General features: G+C 40.0%; 2 protein-coding genes and 1 pseudogene across 14 annotated transcripts in view; all 3 read left to right on the top strand.

Annotated features, from left to right (window-relative positions):
- Positions 1 to 8,536, top strand: part of DHX40 (DEAH-box helicase 40) — a 47,610-nt gene extending 39,074 nt beyond the window's left edge. For all 8 annotated transcript variants that reach the window (XM_035300666.3, XM_078373676.1, XM_054256087.2 and 5 more), the window contains 4 exons: positions 2,438 to 2,532; positions 5,838 to 5,907; positions 6,168 to 6,396; positions 7,242 to 8,536. In XM_035300666.3, the coding sequence (XP_035156557.2) occupies positions 2,438 to 2,532; positions 5,838 to 5,907; positions 6,168 to 6,396; positions 7,242 to 7,381 (534 nt within the window). In that variant the 3' untranslated portion in view covers positions 7,382 to 8,536. The remainder of the gene's footprint in view (positions 1 to 2,437; positions 2,533 to 5,837; positions 5,908 to 6,167; positions 6,397 to 7,241) is intronic.
- On the top strand, positions 4,900 to 5,381 carry LOC118153784 (cytochrome c oxidase subunit 6A1, mitochondrial pseudogene; annotated as a pseudogene).
- A 12,539-nt stretch (positions 8,537 to 21,075) lies between the features above and the next one.
- Positions 21,076 to 23,322, top strand: part of CLTC (clathrin heavy chain) — a 79,800-nt gene continuing 77,553 nt past the window's right edge. For all 6 annotated transcript variants that reach the window (XM_008996958.6, XM_008996960.6, XM_008996959.5 and 3 more), the window contains exon 1: positions 21,076 to 21,344. In XM_008996958.6, the coding sequence (XP_008995206.1) occupies positions 21,303 to 21,344 (42 nt within the window). In that variant the 5' untranslated portion in view covers positions 21,076 to 21,302. The remainder of the gene's footprint in view (positions 21,345 to 23,322) is intronic.

Consider the following 23,322-nt stretch of genomic DNA (forward strand, 5'->3'; position numbering starts at 1 on the left):
ACCACCCTTTCTTCACTACCAACCTTCCTTTCTATTTGTTTCTATGTATAGCCATCTCCCTAACCCCATGAAAGATTCCTAGTAGTAATAAAAGAATTGTATCTGCAGAATTGAAGATATTTAAAAATTGCTTTCCTGATACATAATTGATGTGCAATAAACAACATATATTTAATGTTTACACTTTGATGAGTTTTGACATTTGCATAAAACAACTATCAAGATAATGGAATATATCCAGCTTTTCCACCAATTTTCTCATTTCCTGTTTTTTTTTGAGTTGGAGTCTCACAGACCCGTAAGCTGGAATGTGGTGGCCTAATCTCAGCTAACCGCAACTTCTGCCTCCCAGGTTCAAGCGATTCTCCTGCCTCAGCCTCCCAAGTAGCTGGGATTACAGGCTTGCATCACCACACCCAGCTAATTTTTATATTTTTAGTAAAGATGGGGTTTCACCATGTTGGCCAGGCTGGTCTAAAACTCCTGACCTCAAGTGATTCACCTACCTCGGCCTCCCAGAGTGCTGGGATTACACGCATGAGCCACCGTGCCTGGCCTCATTCCCTTTTATAATCTGTTTGTATCACTTCCCAGAACCTCCCCCACTTACCCGGGTAATCACTGATCTGCTTTCTGTCATTATACAGTAAGTCCTCACTTAACGTCATCAGTAGGATCTTGGAAACGGTGACTTTAAGCACAATGATACATAGCAGGTCCTAGAAAAATGTTTTTTTTTTTTTTTTTTTTTTTTTGTAACAACCTGATTTCAGAAAAATGTTGTTTTATTCACCGTTGTTTTAACATTGATAAGAAAAAAATTACTTTAAAAATTTTGCTTAACGTTCCAATTTCTAAGAACTTATCATTGTTATTGAGTACTTGTCTCCAGGGTGGATGACAGCGTAAGACCCTGTCAAAACAAAACCTAACTCAAATCAAAACCAAAGAACCTACCCATTCTCTTCTTTCTCCAGCCTCTGGAAACCACTGTTAATATTTTCTTTGTTTCATTATTAATGTTTTCTATTTGCCTTATCTTCAAGTTCATTAATCTTTTTTCCTGAAGTGTTTAATCTGCCATGAATCCCATCTAGTATATTTGTCATCTCAGGTGTTGTATTTTCTTTTTTTTTTAAGACGGAGTTTCACTCTTGTTACCCAGGCTGGAGTGCAATGGCATGATCTCGGCTCACCGCAACCCCCACCTCCTGGGTTCAGGCAGTTCTCCTGCCTCAGCCTCCTGAGTAGCTGGGATTACAGGCACGCGCCACCATGCCCAGCTACTTTTTTGTATTTTTTAGTAGAGACGGGGTTTCACCATGTTGACCAGGATGGTCTCGATCTGTTGACCTCATGATCCACCCGCCTCGGCCTCCCAAAGTGCTGGGATTACAGGCTTGAGCCACCACGCCTGGCCCTGTATTTTAATCTCTAGATGTTGGATTTCAGTCTTTAAATTTTTACATTTTACTTTTCACATCTCTGCTTTTTGAACATACATAATCCAGCTATACAAATAATTATATAATGGAATATTAAATCTGTGTCAGTTGTAAGTTGATTTTAATTTATTGATGTCCTCATTTATGGATTGTATTTTTTTGCTTTTTTACATCATACCTGATAATTTTTCAGTGGATGCTAAACATTGTGAATGTCACCTTGTTGGGGGCTAGATATTTTTGTGTTCTAGTTACTTGGAAATGTTTTGATCTTTTTGGGTCTTGCTTACATCATTTGGTAGGTGGGATCAGAGCAGCACTCAGTGCAGGTCCAGTTATTCCCCTCTACTAAGGCAAGACACATCTGAGTACTCTTACCAAAATCACTTGAATTATTGTAGCGTAGTATTCTCATGTGGCTTATAGGAACAGGCGCCATTACTAGCCCTGTGAAAACATCCTTTTAAGAAGTTCTTTTCTTGAGCTGGTAGTTTTCTCAGATTCATGTGCTAATCAGTACTCCACAGAACACTTGAGGAGGACCCTTTGCACCTCTCTGGAGTTGTGTCTTTACGCAGTTCTCTTCTTTCCTGAACTCTTGTTCTGTGAATTCTAGCCACCTTGGTCTTCCTGGACTCCCAGCTTTGTCTCCCTAACCCAGGGAGTTCTCTGGATTCCATCTGAGTTTTACTTCCCTGTACCTTGGTCTGCAGTCTCTCAAGGCTGAAGTTGGGGCAGTTTTTGGGCTTACTGCATTTATTTCCTGTCTCTGGAGTCACTGTCCTTTATTGCCTGATATTACAGTGTTTTGGAAATCATTATTTCATATATTTTGTCCATTTTTTTTGTTTTCAGATAGAAGGGCAAATGTGGTCCCTTTTACTCTGTCTTTGGCAGAAACGGAAGTCTTTAGAAATATGGATTTTTCAAAATAAAAGATTATTTCAAATTTTGCTATGAGATTTACCACTCTATATATATTCTTTTTACAGCAAAGTGATTTCCCAAGAGAGACCTTTGAAGGCCCTAAACATGAAGTACTACGAAGATGTCTCTGTGCAGGCTATTTCAAAAATGTAGCTCGAAGGTAGGCAATAAGACTTGAGAGATGGATCAAGATATATACTGCATTTGACTATCTACAATTTTAGACTATTTAATAATAAACATTGAAGATTTGATTTAAGCTCTTTGATGATTAAGACATCAATTACAATGACCAGGGAGAGCTGCAGTGGCTCAGTGTATGGTATTAGAGCTCAAGCAGGATACGAGGTGTGTTTTTAGGGTGGCTGTTCAGCATGGGTTATCTTCGCTTAAGGCAAGTAACAAGAGTTTTCTTGCAGAGGGGTGGCCCTTTGTATAGTGTGAAAGCCAGGTAGGTTGAGCATGGCATCCCTCAGAAAAGGTAGCTTGGCATGGAATGTTAGGGCTTGAGCAAGGGGAAGGGGTTATTTGATTTGAGGTATCAGTCTGAGTATAGTGAGGAAGGCATTTTTTTTTTTTTTTGAGACGGAGTTTCGCTCTTGTTGCCCAGACTGGAAACCTCCAACTTCTGGGTTCAAGCCATTTTCCTGCCTCAGCCTCCCCAGTAGCTGGGATTACAGGCATGCACCACCACGCCCAGTTAATTTTTATTTTTAATAGAGATGAGGTTTCTCCATGTTGCTCAAGCTGGTCTTGAACTCCCGGACTCAAGTGATCCACCTGACTCAGCCTCCCAAAGTGCTGGGATTACAGGCACAAGCCACCGCACCCTGCTGGGAGGCATCTTTATAGAGAAAGGGATAACATTGGTGGTGATGGAGATTCATTATATACAGAGGAATTGGTCACGTAACTATGAGTGATAATGGTGAAGGGAATTAAAAATACTGAAAGTGAGAAAATGGGAATGATCTCTGTGCTGCTGGATTGAAATTTCAGTATATCATAAAGTTAGGGGTTTCAATTTAGATGGATGCATGGACGGACACTGGAATAAAAATAGATGTTAGTGTGTATATATGTAATGCAGTTATATGTATGCAAATATTTATATGTATACATGGGCTATTTCTGAGAGGGACTGAAACAGCAACTCCCAGTCCTTCTATTCACTGCAATAACAATGAGTAAACATAGTAACCAGATCTTGACTTGGGACATCCATCTGCCACTTAAAGAAATCAGGGCTCTTTGGAGAAACGGGGCTGGGAAAGTGAAAGATGAGCCCAGAACATCTTATTTTGCCAGCAAGCACAGAAGTGATTAATAAAGGTTGAGACCACGTCGGAAGAACATAGGAGCCAGCATGAAGAGGCTCCAACTGATCAAATATGAGACACTTTAAAGCGTCAAAATAAGTAATGATAGTAGTAGATTATTATGTACTTAATAAAATGTGAAATCATGTGTCTGTCATGGTATAAATTAATAAACGAGTAAATTAAAAGCTTAATGAGAAATAGAATTGTTTACAGGTACCTCTCCATAAAATTTTTGTTAATTACAAAAGCAAAAAGTAACTTTACAGTGGAGAATCCTGGCATATGCTACCAAAATCAAGCATGAAAGTGAACATAATGAAATAAATCGAAATCATGTTCTTACTGATAGGATACAATGAGAAAAACACAGCATTATTTCTGTGAGGGACATACCACACAGTAACTAGCCTTGACATCTTTAAAGATGCCAAGATCATGAAAGACAAAGACAGAGGAACTATTCCAGAATGAAGGAGACCAAAGGGACATGAAAAGAAAAAGGCAGTATATGATTCTGAATTACATCCTTTTGCTATAAAGAATATTATTAAGACGTTTGGTGAAATGACAGTGGGGTCTAAGGATAAGATGTTAGTAACATATCAGTGTTAATTTCCTGGTTTTGATAGTTATAGTCATGTTGGAAAATGTTCTTGACTGTAGGAAGTGCACACTCAAGTATTTGGGGATAATGGAACATTAGGTTGGCAGCTTACTGTCAAATGATTCAGGTAAAAAAGACTTTTTTACTTGCAACTTTTCTGTAAATTTAGATTGTTTTACACTTTTAAAAATATGATATGTCTTGGTTACCCTCTGTGTGCCAAATTGGGCAGGTACTGAAGATAGAAAGGTAGAGTAACATGAGTCCTTGCATCATTCTTGATGATACCTGAATCTAATGGAGGATACAGATATGTAAGTGAATAATTGCAATGCAATTTGATGTGGGTTATACTGTGAATATATATACAAAGTACTACAGGAAATTATAACAAATGAACTAGGGTTAGTATTTTGACAAGTTTTTTGGAATGGCATTTAGATAGGGAAATGTGGAAGAAAATATGTTAAGGGCATGAATTGGAAAAATGATAGATGAACTAATTGTCAAGTTTTAGAATAGTGAAAAGGCGAGGTCCAGGTGGACAATGGCGGCAGCTGTTGCCTCTCGGCTTTCTTGGCTGCTGGGTTGGTCCCGCCCATAGCTGGGGCTGCCTATGTCGAGTGCTGCCCATAGCGGAGAAGGTTCAGCTCTCATGTAGAAGGTCTTCACCTTCTTCGTCACGCTCCCTGGGGTGGGAGTCAGCATGCTGAATGTGTACCTGACGTTGCAAAAAGAGCATGAGACACCCGAGTTCGTCACCTACCCTCATCTCTGCATCAGGACCAAGCCGTTTCCCTGGGGAGATGGTAACCAAACCCTATTCCATAACTCTCATGTGAATCCACTTCCAACTGGCTACGAAGATGAATAAAGAGAATCTGGACCACTACCTGGGCACCAGGGATCACAGCACTGGTTTGGACCATTACTCTGCACAAGGACCATAAAAAGTATATGGGACCTTAAGCTCACCTTCTTTACCTGTATCAAATGATGACTGGTATACTGATCTTCCATTCTTTTGCTTGTGGCAGGAGATGGCTTAAATAAATAACTTAAACTTTAAAAAAAAAAAAAAAAGAATAGTGAAAAATCACCTATCTCTTTAAAAAGAGATGCAGTGTAATATAACATAAAGAAACCATATTTAAGTGAGAAGAACCATTTAGGACATGGTTTTACCATGCATTAGCTCTGTGATCTTGAAAAGTCTAGCTAATTTATTTGAGTTTCAGTTTTGACCTTTTAATAAAATTCCTGCCTCTCAAAGCTCATAGATTATTGTTAATGTTACTACTGATTGCTTATACCTGATTGTAGTGACTTATACCTAATTGTAGTTACTGTTTAACTTGAATAATTAATTTAAGATGAATTGGTAGAGAGGTTGTAGTAACAATTGAATAAATGTAAACCTCTGCTTATAATGCTCTTTGTAGTAGAACATACTGCAGTTGTTCATTGCTGAACTTAATGCTTAATTTACTTCATTCTTTTACTGTTCTAGTCTTTATCATTTTGTTTTTCTGTTTACAGATCTGTGGGGAGAACATTTTGCACAATGGATGGGCGTGGAAGCCCAGTTCACATTCATCCTTCCTCAGCAGTAAGTGCTTTCTTTTTCATAAAGGGAAGAAATTTGTAATGGTGTGGAAATAAGTAATATAAGTATGTCTTCTACTTTTCACTTTGGGGTTAAATTTGCATATATCTATATTACATAGATCTATAAGGGTACTGGTTGGCCTATGCCCCTTGTTTGAAGAAGACAGGAATTAATTGAGAAAGGTTTGGACTATTTGGTTGGTCTGCTGTGAAATAGGGCAGGTTATTGAGTTTATCATCCTTAAAAGAAATGTTTTATAGCTTCATGAACAGGAAACCAAACTTGAATGGATCATTTTTCATGAGGTATTGGTTACCACCAAAGTCTACGCAAGAATTGTATGCCCAATCCGTTACGAATGGGTAAGAGACTTGTTACCCAAGTTGCATGAATTTAATGCACATGATTTGAGCAGTGTGGCCCGACGTGAAGTGAGAGAAGATGCAAGAAGGAGATGGACAAATAAGGAAAATGTAAGGCAGCTAAAGGGTGAGTAAATCATTTGTTCTACTCTTAACCACTATGCCATAGTGCTTCCCAGTAGTGCTTTACTATTTTTCTTTATAAAAATGTTGTGACCAACCTGGGCAATGTGGTGAGACCCCATCTCTTAAAAAAAAAAAATTAGCCAGGCATGTTGTTGTGCACCTGTAGTCCAAGTGACTTGGGAGGCTGAAGCAGGAGTATCACATGAACCCAGGAGTTTGAGGCTGCAGTAAACTGTGTTTTCACCAGTGTACTCCCGCCTGGGGGTGATGGAGTGAGACACTGTCTCTTTAAAAAAAAAAAAAAAAAAACCATAGAATTTATGATTTATGCATTATTAACTCAGAATCCCCTTTGTTTCCAAGGGTTTTTTTCTACAAAATATTAGGACCCTGGTTGGGAGGCATAGTTGTGGTATGGAAATAGGACAGAAAGTTTAATTATCAGCTCGCACACACAAAACTCTTTTAAGTAAAGCTTTTTGAGGTTGAATGATGAAGCATATCGTATTTTCTTTATTTGACGTCACTGGAAAATAGAATGGTGAAGAGTTTTGCCCAAGAAATCATAGAAAAGTCTTTAGAAATGTTAACCACTAGGTATTTTATTACAGTGTTACAACACTGTGCCACGTGTCTGAATTAGAGTCAGTTTTTCTGACACGTTGGCTTTGGTGCTCTTAATTTTGTAACCATAGACTACATTGCTTTTGAAAGGGCAAAATTTATTTTTCTCATTATTCTTTTTACTTTGTTAATGTTGAAAAATCAGGGCTTCTCTTTCACTTAACACTTCCAGTACTGAATCTCAAAGCTAAGTTTTATTGGATTAATTTGTAATGTTTTCAGATGGAATATCAAAAGACGTCCTAAAGAAAATGCAAAGAAGAAATGATGACAAATCCATATCTGATGCACGAGCTCGTTTCCTTGAGAGAAAGCAGCAGAGGACCCAGGAGCACAGTGATACACGGAAAGAAACAGGCTAAGGTGGTGAACCCTTCAATTCAGGAAGTAGGAAAAGCAGCCAGGAAATGTGCTTCTACTTTGCCAGTTATTTCAGACAGCACTACCAAGAGGAAGTGGTCAGCACTTGTTATTGGCATATGAACTAAAAGCAAATCAGAGTTCATAAATCAAAGCTCATCAGTTCCCATAAATGCAATTGTCAAAGGAAAGATTGCGTTGCCATAGTCATAAGCAATGATACATTAAACCAATGAAAGACAGTACATGTAATATTTTCCTCAGTGCAATTTTGCTGGCCTTAACTGGTATCAAACGCTGTCATTGAGATGTTTTCAAAGAACATTGAGTTGTATTTAATCAGCGTGTACTCCATTTGCATTGAAGCATTAAAAATTATTTTCCTTAAATCTCTTTAAGGCCTTCTTGTCGCTATTAGAATAGTGCTTATCAGGTATGTGACCATTTCTTTCAGAAGGCTGAACATAAGAGGTTTCTACTCAGCAATACTTAAATGTCTAACTGTTTAATTGCTACAGAGCTTTATAGATATTTAGAGAAAAGACTTAATCAATTAGTAAATAAAGTTGCCTATGGCAGGATTCTTTCTTGAATTAATATTAATCCTTAAATTGATTTTTCTGGGATTATACAAATTCCTTTTTATATAAAAGTATATTGTTTAAAACAGTAGCTATAGCCATTAACCAAAGGACAGATGATATATATATACATATATAGAGTTCTTTTTTAGCCATACCTACGTAATTGTATCAGCACCATGTATGTAGGTGTGATAGTGCTTTCAAACAGCCCCTCCATCTGGCCTACTCTGTTATTTCCAGCTGCTTGGGTAGGGCCATTTAACTTCCATTATGCCAGACTTGGGATGGGATTTTCAAAGCAGGCAACACTATTTCATTGTGTTTCAAATTGGAATCTTGAGGCTAGTTAGTATCACACTCAGGCCACACTCAGCACTTGCCCACTCTTGTTTACTGCCTTGTATTCTAGTTATTTGTGTATTTGTCTCCCTCACTAGATTATACGCTCCTTGTGGGCAGGGACTATGTCTCTTTTCATCTTTGTATCTTTCATGCATCTGGCATAGTGCTTTGCACATAGTAGTCACTCAGTGTTTGTTAAATAAAGCTATTAGTGTCATTAAAATTCAAAAAGACAGTATAATGTGTGTTTTTAGATATTTTGTGTAAAAGTTAAGCATCTAAATTTTTTATATATAACTAAACTCTTCTAGTTATTTCCTTTGGAATCTAGTTTTATGTTCAGTAATAGAAATTTGAAATGTTTATCAAAATCACAAGGACCCAAATTCATGTATTTGTCCCTAAGAAAAGGTGAGTGATAGTTTCTCCGAACCTCTCCAGTGTTTTAATTTGTTAATTTTTATCTGTAGTGCTCTAGACACTGTTATTAATACATATTAATCATTTAATTCTGTTCGTTTTTTCTTCTCAGGTGTGTTGTATAAGGGCATTTCCTTAGATGTGGTAGGAGTGTGTGTGGATTCTTGGAATGAAAACTCTTCTAGTTTAGTAAATATTAAGCACACATTCTGAATCTACATCTCACACTCAAATTATATCAGTTCTTTCAGTAATGTCCTTTATGGCATTTTTCTCTAGTTCAAGATTTAGTCTAGGATCATGTATTGTATTTAGTCTCTTTTAATCTGGAAAAAATCCTCAGTTCTTCTCTTTGACACATGAACATTTTTGAATAATATAGGCTAGCTACTTTATAGAATGTTCTCCAATGTTTCTTCATGGCTGTGCATTTTTAACTGGAATACTGCATAAGGAATAGTGTCTTTCAGGGTATTGCATCTGGAGGTACGTGACATATGCCCCTTACTGATGGTATTAACTTTGATTACTTACAAGGGTGCTTTTTAAATGATATCAATGTAGTTATCCTTATAATTCATAAATAATTTGAGGGAGAGATACTTTGACATTATATAAAATATTTTGTTCCTTATAAAATGTGACATTTTGGATTTATCATCAATTGATTATTCTTGCCTGAATCCATTTTATTCTTATGGCTGCAAAATGGTGATTTTTTTTTCTAATTCTTTTCGATATTTGTTGGTATCATATTGTAAGGAAGAAGGTTTTCCTTGAAGGATGAATGTCTGATAAATGAGTGGGTGCTAAGAAGAGCATGGATCGAAGGCCGGGCACGGTGGCTCACGCCTATAATCCCAGCACTTTGGGAGGCTGAGGCGGGTGGATCACGAGGTCAAGAGATCAAGACCATCCTGGTCAACAAGGTGAAACCCCGTCTCTACTAAAAATACAAAAATTAGCTGGGCATGGTGGTGTGTGCCTGTAGTCCCAACTACTCGGGAGGCTGAGGCGGGAGAATTGCTTGAACTCAGGAGGCGGAGGTTGCGGTGAGCCAAGATCGTGCCATTGCACTCCAGTCTGGGTAACAAGAGCGAAACTCCGTCTCAAAAAAAAAAAAGAGCATGGATCAAGACAGATAATTACTTACAGAAACCCCAGAGGGTGCTTGAGATGGTGGCAAACAGTTGAGTTTACTTGGTGGATAGAATATATATAGCAGAGTAGCTGGCTGAAAATGTTGAGGTCAGATTATAGAAAGCTTTGTAAACCAATCTATGGAATTTGGAATACTTTTATAGATTTTTTTAGAAGGGAAGGACATCAATACAGTTTTGGGATAATCGTGACTGATACTGATAAGAAGTTTCTGTTTTTTGGTTTGCGTTGAGAAGACTGTGAGAGTAATAGTATCAAGGGAATGCTGGAATTAGTTAAGGCAAGAATGTGGAAGCAGCCTTGGAGGAAAGGTGGTTTTTATGGAGGAGTTTGTTCTTAAAAGAATGTGAATACACCTTCAAGTTACTAAATGAAACAAAACAGAATCAAAGACAAATGTTATAATAGAAAAATGGGCAAAGGACATGGTCGGTCCTTTTATAAAAGGGGGAACAGGAAGGAAGGGTCAATAAATAAGGCAATGAACCTAACTTGTAACTAGGGAGATGCCATTAATTTATATCATATTAGCAATAATTAATACCTCAAAAGTGTTGGTGATGAAGAATAAATTGTTCTTGTTTAATTAATTTATTTATTTTTCATACAGCTCTTTTGCCCTGTCTGGAGTACAGCATGATCATGGCTCACTACTTCCTTGATCTCCTAGGCTCAAGCAATCCTCCCACCTTAGCCACCTGAGTAGCTGAGAGTACAGGTGTGTGTCAACACACCCGGCTAATTGTTTTAAAATTCATTTGTTGTAGAGATGAGGTGTCACTATGTTGCTCAGGCTGGGTCTCCAACTCCGGAGCTCAAATAGCCTACCAAAATCCCGGGATTACAGACATGAGCCACCATGCCCAGCCAGGTCTTATGTTAGACAACATTTTGGCAGTATCTAGTAAAGTTGAAGCTGTGTACAACCTGATACCTAGTAAGTCCACCTCTAGACTTAGGTGGTTTTGAACAGGGTATCACATCTGGAGGTACATGGCATTTGTCCCTTATTGGTGATACTAATTTTGATTACTTAGGGTGGATCCAGTAAGTCCACATTTAGACTTAGGGGTTTCTGGGTTTCTCTAGACTAGGAACTCTGAGACTATATACAGTATACTGTGCCTTATAAAATTGGACTCCTATAGATTTAACATTAATTGCTGATGATAAATACATAAAAAATTTAGATACAGCATTCATTACAATGTGAAATACAACATTGTTTCTAAAAGAAAAAATCTGAAAACAGCACATATATATAGCTATCAGTAGGGAAAAACATTAGTAAATTGTGATGTGTTCTTACTGTTGAATTTTACCGCAGTGAAAGTGATTTTTGAAGTTCTTGATGTATACTCCTATTTAGCAGGACAGATGAACCAGTTCATATTCCAACCAGCAATATATGAAAATACCAGTCACTATACCTCATACTACCTCAGTCTTCTAATTATTGACAAAAAGGTGCCTCATTATTATCTTAATTTACATATTTAGATATTTAATGCTTTTTTCATATGTTCAAACTAGGGAATAATAAAATTATCTGATTTGGGCCAGGCATGGTGTCTCATGCCTGTAATCCCAGCACTTTGGGAGGCCAAGGTGGACAGATCACGAGGTCACAAGAGATTGAGACCAGCCTGACCACCATGGTGAAACCTCATCTCTACTAAAAATAGAAAAATTAACTGGGAGTGGTGACACACACCTGCAATCCCAGCTACTCAGGAGGCTGAGGCAGGAGAAATGCTTGAGCCCAGGAGGCAGAGGTTGCCATGAGCCGAGATTGTGCCACTGCACTCCAGCCTGGCAACAGACTGTTTTAAAAAAAAATTACCTGATTTGAAATTGATAAGCCAGATAGTAAATATTTTAGGCTTTCTGGCCATATAATCTCTGTTGCAGTTACTCTGATGTTGTAGTACGAAAACAACAACAGACAGTACATGAATGAATATCACTGTGTTCCAATAAAACTATGGAGAATGAAATTCGAATTTCACATGTCAGGAAACACAGTCAGCCCCCTGTATGCAGGGGCTCAGTATCTGGGGTTCCACACCCACAGATTCAATCAACCACAGATTAAAAATATTCCAAACAAAATCCAATAAAATATACAATAATGAAAGATAATATAAAAAACAACAGAGTATAATAACTTTATATTAGGTATTATAAGTAATCTAGATATATAAAGTATACAGGATGATATACATAGGTTATATGCAGATACTACCCATTTTATATGAGAAACTTAAGCATCAGCCAGATTTTGGTATCCTCAGGGGGAAGTTCTGGAACCAAACCCCAGCTGATACTGAGGGGTGACTGTATTATTGTTTTAATTTCAGGGTTTTTTTCTTTGGAGTCTTACTCTTGCCCAGGCTGGAGTGCAGTGTCGCAATGTTGGCTCACTGCAACCTTCGCCATCCAGGTTCAAGTGATTCTCCTGCCTCAGCTTCCTGAGTAGCTGGATTACAGGCATGTGCCACCACACCCAGCTAATTTTTTTATTTTTAGTAAAGACAGGGTTTCCCAGGTTGGCCAGGATGATCTCAAAAACTTTTGACCTCAAGTGATCCGCCTGCCTTGGTCTCCCAAAGTGCTGAGATTATAGGTGTGAGCCACTTCGCCCAGCCAATTTCAGTTCTTTACACTTGTACTTGAGTCTAGAAAATATTGTGAATGGGCCGGGCATGGTGGCTCACACGTGTAATCTCAGCACTTTGGGAGGCCGAGGCAGGTGGATCATGAGGTCAAGAGATCGAGACCATCCTGGTCAACATGGTGAAACCCCGTCTATACTAAAAATACAAAAAAAAAATTAGCTGGGGATGGTGGCGTGTGCCTGTAATCCCAGCTACTCAGGAGGCTGAGGCAGGAGAATTGCCTGAACCCAGGAGGCGGAGGTTGCAGTGAGCTGAGATCGCGCCATTGCATTCCAGCCTGGGTAACGAAAGCAAAACTCCATCTCAAAAAAAAAGAAAGAAAGAAAGAAAGAAAGAAAATATTGGGAATGTACTTTTTACATTCCCAATGTAACTTAAAAGATCATTTCATTTGCAAGACAATGTCTTAATGAAATGTCTTATTTTTCTGGCTTTTACTTTTTCTTCGTAGTAGTTGATAGGACTGGGCATAATATCAAGGAATCAATAAATTTAAATAGTAATCTTTATTCTCCCAAAGATTTTTAAAGTAATCCTTATTACTTGTTAGCTGTACCTTTAAACTTAATATATGAATAATATAAAATTCCCTTGTGAAGCTGTTAAAATATTTTTCAAAGAATGATCAGTCACATTCCTTGCCAGATAAAATCTACATATTTTTCTCACCTAATATTATTACTTGGTTCTCAGCTGAAACATAGGAAATGAGATAAGTGAACGCAAAATGCAGCCCAGCATCTAGTTTGGTGCTTTGTATATGGGATGTATTTATAACGTAGCCTAGGCTTCAAATTAGATGGGTAGTGTAATCAATAGATGCTTTGATAGCACGAGAATTAAGGTAGATCGATTTTTTTTTTTTTTGAGATGGAGTCTCGCTCTGTCACCCAGGCTGGAGTGCAGTGGCGCCATCTCAGCTCACTGCTATCTCCGCCTCCTGTGTTCAACCAGTTCTCTGCCTCAGCCTCCCAAGTAGCTGGGACTGCCCACCACCACGCCCAGCTAATTTTTATATTTGTAGTAAAGATGGTTTCACCACGTTGGCCAGGCTGGTCTTGAACTTCTGACCTCAAACGATCCACCCACCTCGGCCTCCCAAAGTGCTGGGATTATAGGCATGAGCCACCGTGCCTGGCCAGTAAATGGATTTTAAGCTGAGTTTTTGAGGGAAGAGTAGGACCTGGACTGAAACAAAAAGGGAAACAGAATTTATGTAGTTGGAGAGAGGAACCAGATCTAAACAGTGGAAAGATACTGGTGTCACTTTGAGAAGGATTTTTTGGGAAGGGTTTTGCAATGCCCAGTCTGTATCTTGGGTTAACACTAATAGGTCAAATGGAGAATAATCTGACTGTCACTCATTCCTACAGAAAGAAAAATTTAAAAGTAGATTGGACTTGGATCTACTTTTTATCATGTGACATTGTATACTTGTCTGCTACTTCATTTAGTTCCCTTTTTAAAAAATGGAATTTTTACCACTTCTGTGCAAAGATTAACATTTTTAAAAAATAAATTAATTTAAAAATGGAATTGTTAAGCCTTCCTCAAAATAGACTAAGAGCTGTCTTCATCAGGTTAGTTTTTCTTTTCACGATGCATGTAGAATGCTTTATATTGTAGTCCCTCCTTATCTGAGATTTCATTTTCTGATGTTTCAGTTACTTATGTTCAACTGTGTCCAAAAATAGGTGACTATGATATATTTTGAGATAGACAACAGTCACATAACTTTTATTATAGTACATTGTTTTAATTGTCCCGTTTTTATTGTTAATATCTTACTGTGCCTTATTTATTTATTTATGAGACAGAGTTTCACTCTTGTTGCCCAGGTGGAGTGCAATGGCGCGATCTTGGCTCACCACAACCTTTGCCTTCTGGGTTCAAGCGATTCTCCTGCCTCAGCCTCCCGAGTAGCTGGGATTACAGATGCACACTACCACGCCCAGCTAATTTTTTTTACTTTATTAGTAGAGACAGGGTTTCTCCATGTTGGTCAGGCTGGTCTCCAACTCCTGACCTCAGGTAATCCACCCGCCTTGGCCTCCCAAAGTGCTGGGATTACAGGTATGGGCCATGGTGCCCAGCTGCTGTGCCTAATTTATATGTTAAACTTTATCATAGGCATATATATATAGAAAAACCATAGTGTATACTATATAGGGTTCAGTATTGGCTGCGGTTTCAGGCATCCTATGGAGAGGTCTTGGAGTATATCCCTTGTGGATAATGGAGAACCACATATTTAAGTGGTTCTCCTTAGAGAAGTGGTTCTCCTTAAATAGAGACTTAAAAGTCTCCTTAACCTAAGGAGACTTTTTCATGACTCTTGGTGCTAACAAGGTTGGATCAGAAAAGAAACAATTTATATTAATAAATCTAAGGTAGGCTTATATGAATGCTGCATACTTTTCATCATTGGAGTTTATGGAATGAACAGTAGTTGTCTGGTTCTATACTGTACAACATTAAACTCAGTTATTTGGAATATGAGCAACCAGGAAAAGAAAATAACCAGGTATTTGGTTTGATTTACATGTAATCCACTTTTAATAGTCATGACAGGATGAGGTATAGCATTTTAAAAAAGTAATTCCTAGTGTATCCTAAGTTTGGTACATACTGAGATTAGGCTACATTTGCAGTAGTACTATACAACAACTGTTCACTGATGAATCTGAGACCTTTAAGGTTCAGAATTGCTTTCCCTATTTCAACTGTTTTTTTCAAAAAAGGCTTTACAAAATAATTTAACATTGAGTATTTAATTTTACATTGTAGGTACTGGAAAATGTTTGAAGAAATTAATTATAATTCCTTTACACTTTATTGTTAACCAAAACTTTACCAAATGTCAGTCCTTAGCTATTCTGTTGTGAATAAGTGAGAGTTTACTACCATTAATAAGGCTGTAGATGTACATTGCTACTGGCAGAACTATCCCTGGAGTGTGACAAAACTTTAAAATTCCCAAGGGAACATATCTGTGGGTCATGCTTTGCTTTGAACTGGAGACAGTAGTAACTCTAGGAGGTGAACACAGAATGTTCTAGATTTTATTGTTACCCATGGTACATTATATTTCTATATATAGAAACAGCAATTGCCCATAACAATTATTCCCACACTTCACCCTCACTGCCTCTTCATTCTATAGATGCTCTCAAGCTTCTTGTGACTTTTGTCAGAAGATGTTGTGGCGTGGCATCTGTCTCCCTATTAATCAGCAGGGTTAAACTCCTGGATTTTTCTGTCCACAGTGTTCTGTGAATTGCTATTTATTTGTAAACCAGCTTTTTTTTTTTGAGATGGAGTCTTGCTCGGTTGCCCAGGCTGAAGTGCAGTGGCACACTGTAGAGCGGCAAATGAAGACATATTTGTCTGATCTTCCTCTAATACAAAATCCACTATTAATAAACACCTTTTTTAAAAGTGCTATATAAAAGTATAATAGAAAGTTTCCTTTAATTTGTCTAGAATTGAAAGGGAAATAGGGGAGGCAGAGAGTTTCAAAAAATATTGAAGGCATCCAGAAGCTTTTTTGTTTGTTTGAGACCGAGTCTCGCTCTGTCACCTAGGCTGGAGTACAGTGGTGTGATCTCAGTGGCTCCCTGCAGCCTCTGCCTCCCAGGTTCAAGTGATTCTCCTGCCTCAGCCTCCCAAGTAGCTGGGATGACAGGTGCCTGCCAACATGCCCAGCTAATTTTTATATATTTAGTAGAGACAGGGTTTCACCATGTTGGCCAAGCTGCTCTCAATTCAAACTCCTGACTTCAGGGGATCCACCCGCCTTGGCCTCCCAAAGTGCTGGGATTACAGGTGTGAGCCACCAGGCCCTGCCTTAACCAATTTTTGTGAGATGACTTTTTAAGGTAATATCATGAACCACTTCATTCCTCTGCCAGGATCTGATTTAACCCTTCTAAAACATGGGTGGGCCCCATATACTGTGACCTGATTGGATCCCCACAGTTAGTCTTTGCTTTTCACTTAGAACATGCCCAATGCTGATACAGAGTAAAGATTCACTATAGATCTTATTGCTATCTATTTAAAAGTTTAAAACAAGCCTTACCAGTGGATGATGTCAAGAGTATAAGTCTATACTCCAAGAATGTTACAAAAAAAAAAAAAAGTTTAAGTCGGGTACATTTCATAGTAAAATTAAAAGGCCATTAAAATTTTGTTCTTTCGGGGCTGGGTGTGGTGGCTCACGCCTGTAATCCCAGCACTTTGAGAGGCTGAGGCAGGCAGATCACCTGAGGTCAGGAGTTCAAGACCAGCCTAGCCAACATAGTGAAAACCCCATCTCTACTGAAAATACAAAAATTTGCCAGGTATGGTGGCTGGTGCCTGTAATCCCAGGTACTCAGGAGGCTGAAGCAGAATTGCTTGAACCCAGGAGGCAGAGGTTGCAATGAGGCAAGATCATACCATTGCACTCTAGCTTGGATGACAAGAGCAAGACTCAAAAAAAGGAAGAAAAAAAATCTTGTTGCTTTGTAAATGCTGCTTTCATTTTTTCATTTTGGAGAGGGGAGCCTTGCCTATAGTCAGTGACTTGCACAGGGTCAAAATAGAGTGAGCATTTGTTTACTCACATTTGATAGGCTGTTCTTTATCTTGCATGAAAAGATAATGACCTAGCCAGTCTAACCCTGCTGGGATTCATATCAATGGCCCCAGGGGGTTGAGATGCTTCAAAGCTGCTGTTCAAATGGCAAAACCAGGTATCTTACTTGGATAATACTAAAGTATGTCTTTTATGGCTTTATTAGAATCTGAATTGTAAACATTTGGTAAAGTGGATTAAAATTCTGCTTTACAATTAATCTCTGAGTATGTGAGATATGCCTTTGTGACTTTTGCAATGCAGCAAATTCAAGCTGTTTTTTTTTTTTTGAGACGGAGTTTCGCTCTTGTTACCCTGGCTGGAGCGCAATGGCGCGATCTCGGCTCACCGCAACCTCCACCTCCTGGGTTCAGGCAATTCTCCTGCCTCAGCCTCCTGAGTAGCTGGGATTACAGGCACGCGACACCATGCCCAGCTAATTTTTTGTATTTTTAGTAGAGATGGGGTTTCACTATGTTGACCAGGATGGTCTCGAATTCTTGACCTCGTGATCCACCCGCCTTGGCCTCCCAAAGTGCTGGGATTACAGGCTTGAGCCACCGCACCCAGCCTCAAGCTGTTTTTAAAAAATCAGGTTTTTAAAAAGCAGGGGCATTAATGCCAGGGCTGCTTGAAGATGAACAGCTACAGAGAAATCCTACAGTAAGAGGTTTTTTGTGGTTTTTTTTGAGGTGTCATTCCATTGAGGGTTATATGTATATATCCTAGTTGTTAGCATAACATTAAAATTAGTGACAATATACAGGTTTCTTGTATAGGTTTTGAAAAACTAGCACTCCTCAAAATAACAGACCAAGCAATGTAGTTTTGCTAATGGCACTTGCTATGACTCATGATAGGGACGAACTGCTGATGAGCATTATGACAAAAATAGCCTTAACTTCACCATTTATTTTATTAACATGGCTACCTTGCTAAAACATTTTCTGAAACCAAAAGCTAGGGTGATCATTCATAGCATTATCTTTTAAAAGACTATGTTGGGGTCCAAAGTGGCTCCCGCCGGAGGTCGTGGCGCTTGCGAAGGCGAGGTCATGAGTTCAAGGCTAACCTAAGCAACCTTATAAGCTCAAACTGATTGGCAAAAAAAAAAGACTGTCATACTGCATCGTTGAAAAAAAAAAAAAACATTCTGGAAGAAAGGTGCAGTGGCTCACCCCTGTAATCCCAGCACTTTGGGAGGCCAAGGCAGGCAGATCACGAGGTCAGGAGTTCAAGACCAGGCTGGCCAACATAGTGAAACCTCATCTCTACTAAAAATACAAAAATTAGCCGGGCATGGTGGCACAAACTTGTAATCCCAGCTATTCGGGAGGCTGAGGCAGGAGAATTGCTTGAACCTGGGAGGCAGAGATTGCAGTGAGCTGAGATCAAGCCACTGTACTCTAGCCTGGGCAACAAAGCAAGACTGTCTGAAAAAAAAGAAAAAAACATTCTGGGTATTAGGATTTGCTTCCCGGTCTGTTAGGTTATCTGTTCTCCCCTCTAACTTAAAGTAATGTGTGAAAACAGTGCCATTCAGATATTGCTTAGGTAACTCTTAACAGGGCCTCAGCCTTTGCAGTTTTTAAACCAGTGACACTGCCTTTATACTGTTAGCAAGAACATACCTCACATACTCTGTTAACATGGCCTCAGCTTTTGGGCTTTCTAAACCAGTGAAACTGCCTTTATACTGTCAGCAAGAACAGCAGACTCCCATTAAAAAAAACCTATTACCCTACTCCAATTATTCATCTTTAAAAAGGCATAGGGTTTGCTGTTTTTGTTTTTTTTTTTTAATGTTTATCATCTTGACTTTTTTTTTTCCTTTTGGAAATTTTTGGATTGATTTGAAGATCATTTCAAAATGATCCAGAATATCAAAATCTATTTTTCCTCTTCCTAAATTATTTCTCAAAACAGTGTATTCATCAGATTTCTATGTGTGATAACGTAGCAGTCACTAACAGAACCTCAGTGCACTTCTTGGTTAGATATTCCACACCAAATAGCTAAAATCAACTGCTTTTGGGATTCTAAATGTACTTAAAGTTACAAGATCTGTATGAAAATGCAAGACACATTAATAAATTAAATTTTGGCAGCCAATTCATGATACAGCTCTTTTATCTCCAGATTCTGAGACTGAAAATATAACTTGATCAATCTATTGAATTACTGTAATAAAACAATTACTCCCTTAGAATTTTAATTTAGAATTTGTCTACTTCCAAAAAGGGTTTAAACCAGTTACTATTAGGCATTAGAAAGGTCATTTCAAATGTTGCAGAACACAGAGGATCTTCGTGTATTTAGCTTAACGATACAAAAAGAAATTTTGCAAGCATAAATATTCACTCTTACAACATGGTGGCAAGGTTTTTCTTTGTAGGACAATCTCTGACTGCCCTCTTACCTGCCAGTCTTCTCTCATGCTCAGTATGTGAGACAGTTAAGGGAAAAACACTAGAAGCAACTAAAATGATTGGCGAACTTCTCACTCTAACCAAGACTGCTTAACACAAAATTACCGTCTTCCCAATAGGGTTTTACGTCCTTTATCTGAAAAGGGCACTAAATATAATTACTGTGGACTTGAGTTTTTCTTTCTGGGGGGAGAAATCACCTTTATAAAGATAAAAGGCACAGAAGCAACTTCTTTTATCCTTTATTGGTGCCACTGTGAAATACTATTATGGCTTATACTTTAGCATGGAAGTGCTGGAAGGTGGTTATTGATCAGTGAATGCCGTTGACACCTTCATGTTCTTTGACTGGATGCTCCGGCTTTGAAGCGCCACATTTCTACACTGCTAACCTAGAGGAACCTGTGTTGAGATGATCCCACCGAAATAACACGGCTAATAGTTCATCTCTTTCCTCCAGGAACCTTCAGGTTTTACCAACCATCTTTAACCTAATTATCTAAAGAGACATAAGTTTGATGTGGCAAAAAAAAAAAAAAAAAAAATCCTCCTTAACGTTCGGATACTCGAATTCTTTAACGAAACTCACCACTGAGCTAGGCCGGCATATGTCCGACAAAATGTCCGCAAAAAACGTTAAGAAAAGCTGTTATAAGGCCAGCTTGAGAGGCATCATAAATGGCCTTCGCTGTCCTTTGAGCTAATTATCTAACACCCGAAGAGAGTGCTGGTTCTAGTTAGAATCCGCGCATCAGGTTCGCCAACCGTCAGAAGGGCGCGTGCGAGGGCAGGGAGGATGTTAAACCCCGTTTCAGGGCTCCTCCCTAGGCTGTAGGAAACCACCACTCTGAAGCCTGGCGGGGGAGGAGTGCTGCAGGCAGCTGCCGAGGGAGCACTCTGCGGCGAGGCCGTTTCCCTGAGTCACGGAGAGGGCGGGAGGCTGCACCCGTATGCTCCCGCCATGTCCTCCTGTAAAGGGCTCAGTCGAAACAGGCAAGGGCCTCAGGGGAAGGAAGCGGCACCCGCTATTCCTCAAAGTGGCCCAACAGCCACCTCACTCCCTGAAGACCTTGCATTTCCTTGGAACGCACTCTCCATTCTGGCAGCAATCAGCCGACCCTTCCCCATCAGCATCACGTGCACATGGAAGTACGTGGGTGGGACCTAAAGCACCCACGGAAGTGACGTTGGTCGCTCCGAGTCGCATGATGTGGCAAAATGAAAAAAAAAGCCGCGGTGGGGGGAGAAAAAGAAGATTGGCGAAAATTATGAGTCTAAAAAGTAGTCCCTCTGGTTCCTCTGTTTTCCCATATGCGTCAGGACGCGAGGGTTTGGGCGCACTGCGCCGCGAATTCCTGCGCCCGCCGCGCGCCGCTCCTCGGAAGGGTACATAAGGCGGAGGAGAGTGAGGCGACTGGGCGGAGTTCTGTCGCTGGGATCCATCCGCAGGGCTCAGCCGTTTCCGGAGTCTGCGCTGCGCCCGGTTCCGCCATTGCGGCTCTCTTGGCCCCTGGAGCCTCCGCCCCCGACCCGAGCTCTTTCGTCCGCCTGCCAGTTTCCTGCGTCCCCGGAGAGGATCCTGCTGAGCCCAGCCTTCCCCCTCCCCTTCTCCTCCTCTCCCTTGGAGAGCCCGGGCAGCCACTGCCCCGCAGTCCCAGTGACAGGAGGAGACCATACCCCCCGACAGCGCCATGGCCCAGATTCTGCCAATTCGTTTTCAGGAGCATCTCCAGGTGCGGCCGGGCCCGGGCTGGTGAGGGCTGTGGAGAAGGTGGTAGGAAGGATGGAAGAAGCTGGAGTCTGGGCCTGAGCAGTATTGGAGCTGGAAGGGTGGGGGGGGGAGGTTATCGGTGTTTGGGGTAGATGGAGGAGGGGGCAGTATCTTAGAAAGCTTAAAAGGTTAAATGATGTGGGGCTTGGATGGAAAGGACGGGAGTTGGGGAGCAAAGGGCTGCAAGGCCAGGCCTGGATCCAAAGGCCTCTCGATCTTGCTTCCTGGATGGCCGGTACTGCGCCTACTAACTCTCCCCTCCCCATTTTATTTAGTTCATTCATTTGGGTAGGGGAGTGGGAGGGGGGATTCTCCCTTGTTTCTATCAGAGCAAGGATTCTTATCATCCCCTGGGCCAGTGCAGGGCTGTCACCTTCTATTGCTTTCCTCTTTTCCTCATCGTGTCTGCACCCAGGAGTTGTGGGGCGGGTGGGTTGGGGAGGAGCAACCTTTTTTTTTTTCCTCCCTCTGCGGCTCTCAACTGAGAAAGGCACCTTCTCCGGTGGTGAGGGTTGAGGGTTGGTGAGGCGTTGGTTTGTCTCTTGCCTTCCCTGAGGCAGTAGGGACAGAAGGTCACTGAAAGAACGGAACGAGGGTAGAATGGGGGAACGCGTTTCTCAGAACGTTGTCAATCTCAGAGTGTGTGGGGTCAAGATCCCTAGGGAAACTCGCCTCCCTTCCCCCACTTTTTTATTTCTCTGGGGATGTTGTGGCTCTTAACCCCTCTCTGGTTCTAGAAGGTGGGAAAGTTACGCAGAGGTTATCTTCTAGTCTTCTCTAGTAGTAGCAGGTAGTTTTGATATCTTCCTCAGGATCATATGGAATTGAACAGAGCCCTGGGGACAGAGCACAGCTGCTCTGAGACTTGCAGGGTTATTTTGTCTGTAACTGGCTTCCCTTTAGTAAGTTCTAGAGTTCTTCCCCATGGTTCCTTATCCTGGAGGCAACATATTATTGTCTCATCTGGCAGCATGCCAGTTGCCGGCCTAGGCAGGTGACCATTGGAAGGCTTCACTGAATTTAAACCTCTTCAGAGCTTTTGATTTTCCGGTGTCACCAATCCTGATTTTTACTGTAGCTAAAATAACTTATTCCTATTAATTTGCTCTCTTCCCAAATATCCTCTTAAAGAAGCCTGCCTCAGCTCAATGGTCTGAAGGGCTAATTCCATCATAACAGAGAATGCGGTGGTTTGGCATGACACTAATACCGGTGACCTGTTAGACACTTTACCATTGAAGACCATTTTTATTTACATTTCCCCCATTGGCATAACATGCATAAAGGATTCTTGTTAATAAAAGGGTTTAATAATTCAAGCTATAAGTAACGTAATTTCATATTTCTTTGCAGGTATTACCATATTTGCACTAGCAAGGAATTATTTTCCTTTAAGGCTTGAAATGTAAAGAATAATAAGTCTTTACCCATAAAATGAGTTAAATAATGCACTTTCTTTAGTCATAATTTTCAAATAACTCATCTGAAGTAATGGAATATACCTTGGCAATAAAAAAACTTTTGCAGAAGGTTGAAAATGTTCAGTGACTTAAATGAAAGTTGCCAGGTTAAAAAAGAAGAAAAAAAATGTTCAGTGACAAAAATGGACATGTTTTTCTGATCAATTCTAGTTTAATTGCCGTGGTTACCTCTGTTAAATTGGGGTGGCAAATGAATGTGGAGAGTTGAGAAGGTGCTGTTCTTAAGTGTGAAAGGAAAACATGGGCTTATTTTCATACTAATGTGCATCTGAAATATCTTTCTGCAGACAAATGTTTATAAACCACACACAGAGAATCAAGTACAGCTGCTGTTTATTTTCCACGGCAGATGTATAGCTCACTACTAAATCTTGTGGTGGTTCGAGTAATAGCTTTTCATTTCTTTTAAAGAGGAGACAAGAATTGTTAAATGATCCCAAAGATTGGAACCCAACCTCG

This window comes from Callithrix jacchus, chromosome 5 (genome assembly GCF_049354715.1).
Source record: "Callithrix jacchus isolate 240 chromosome 5, calJac240_pri, whole genome shotgun sequence".
Taxonomy (NCBI): domain Eukaryota; kingdom Metazoa; phylum Chordata; class Mammalia; order Primates; family Cebidae; genus Callithrix; species Callithrix jacchus.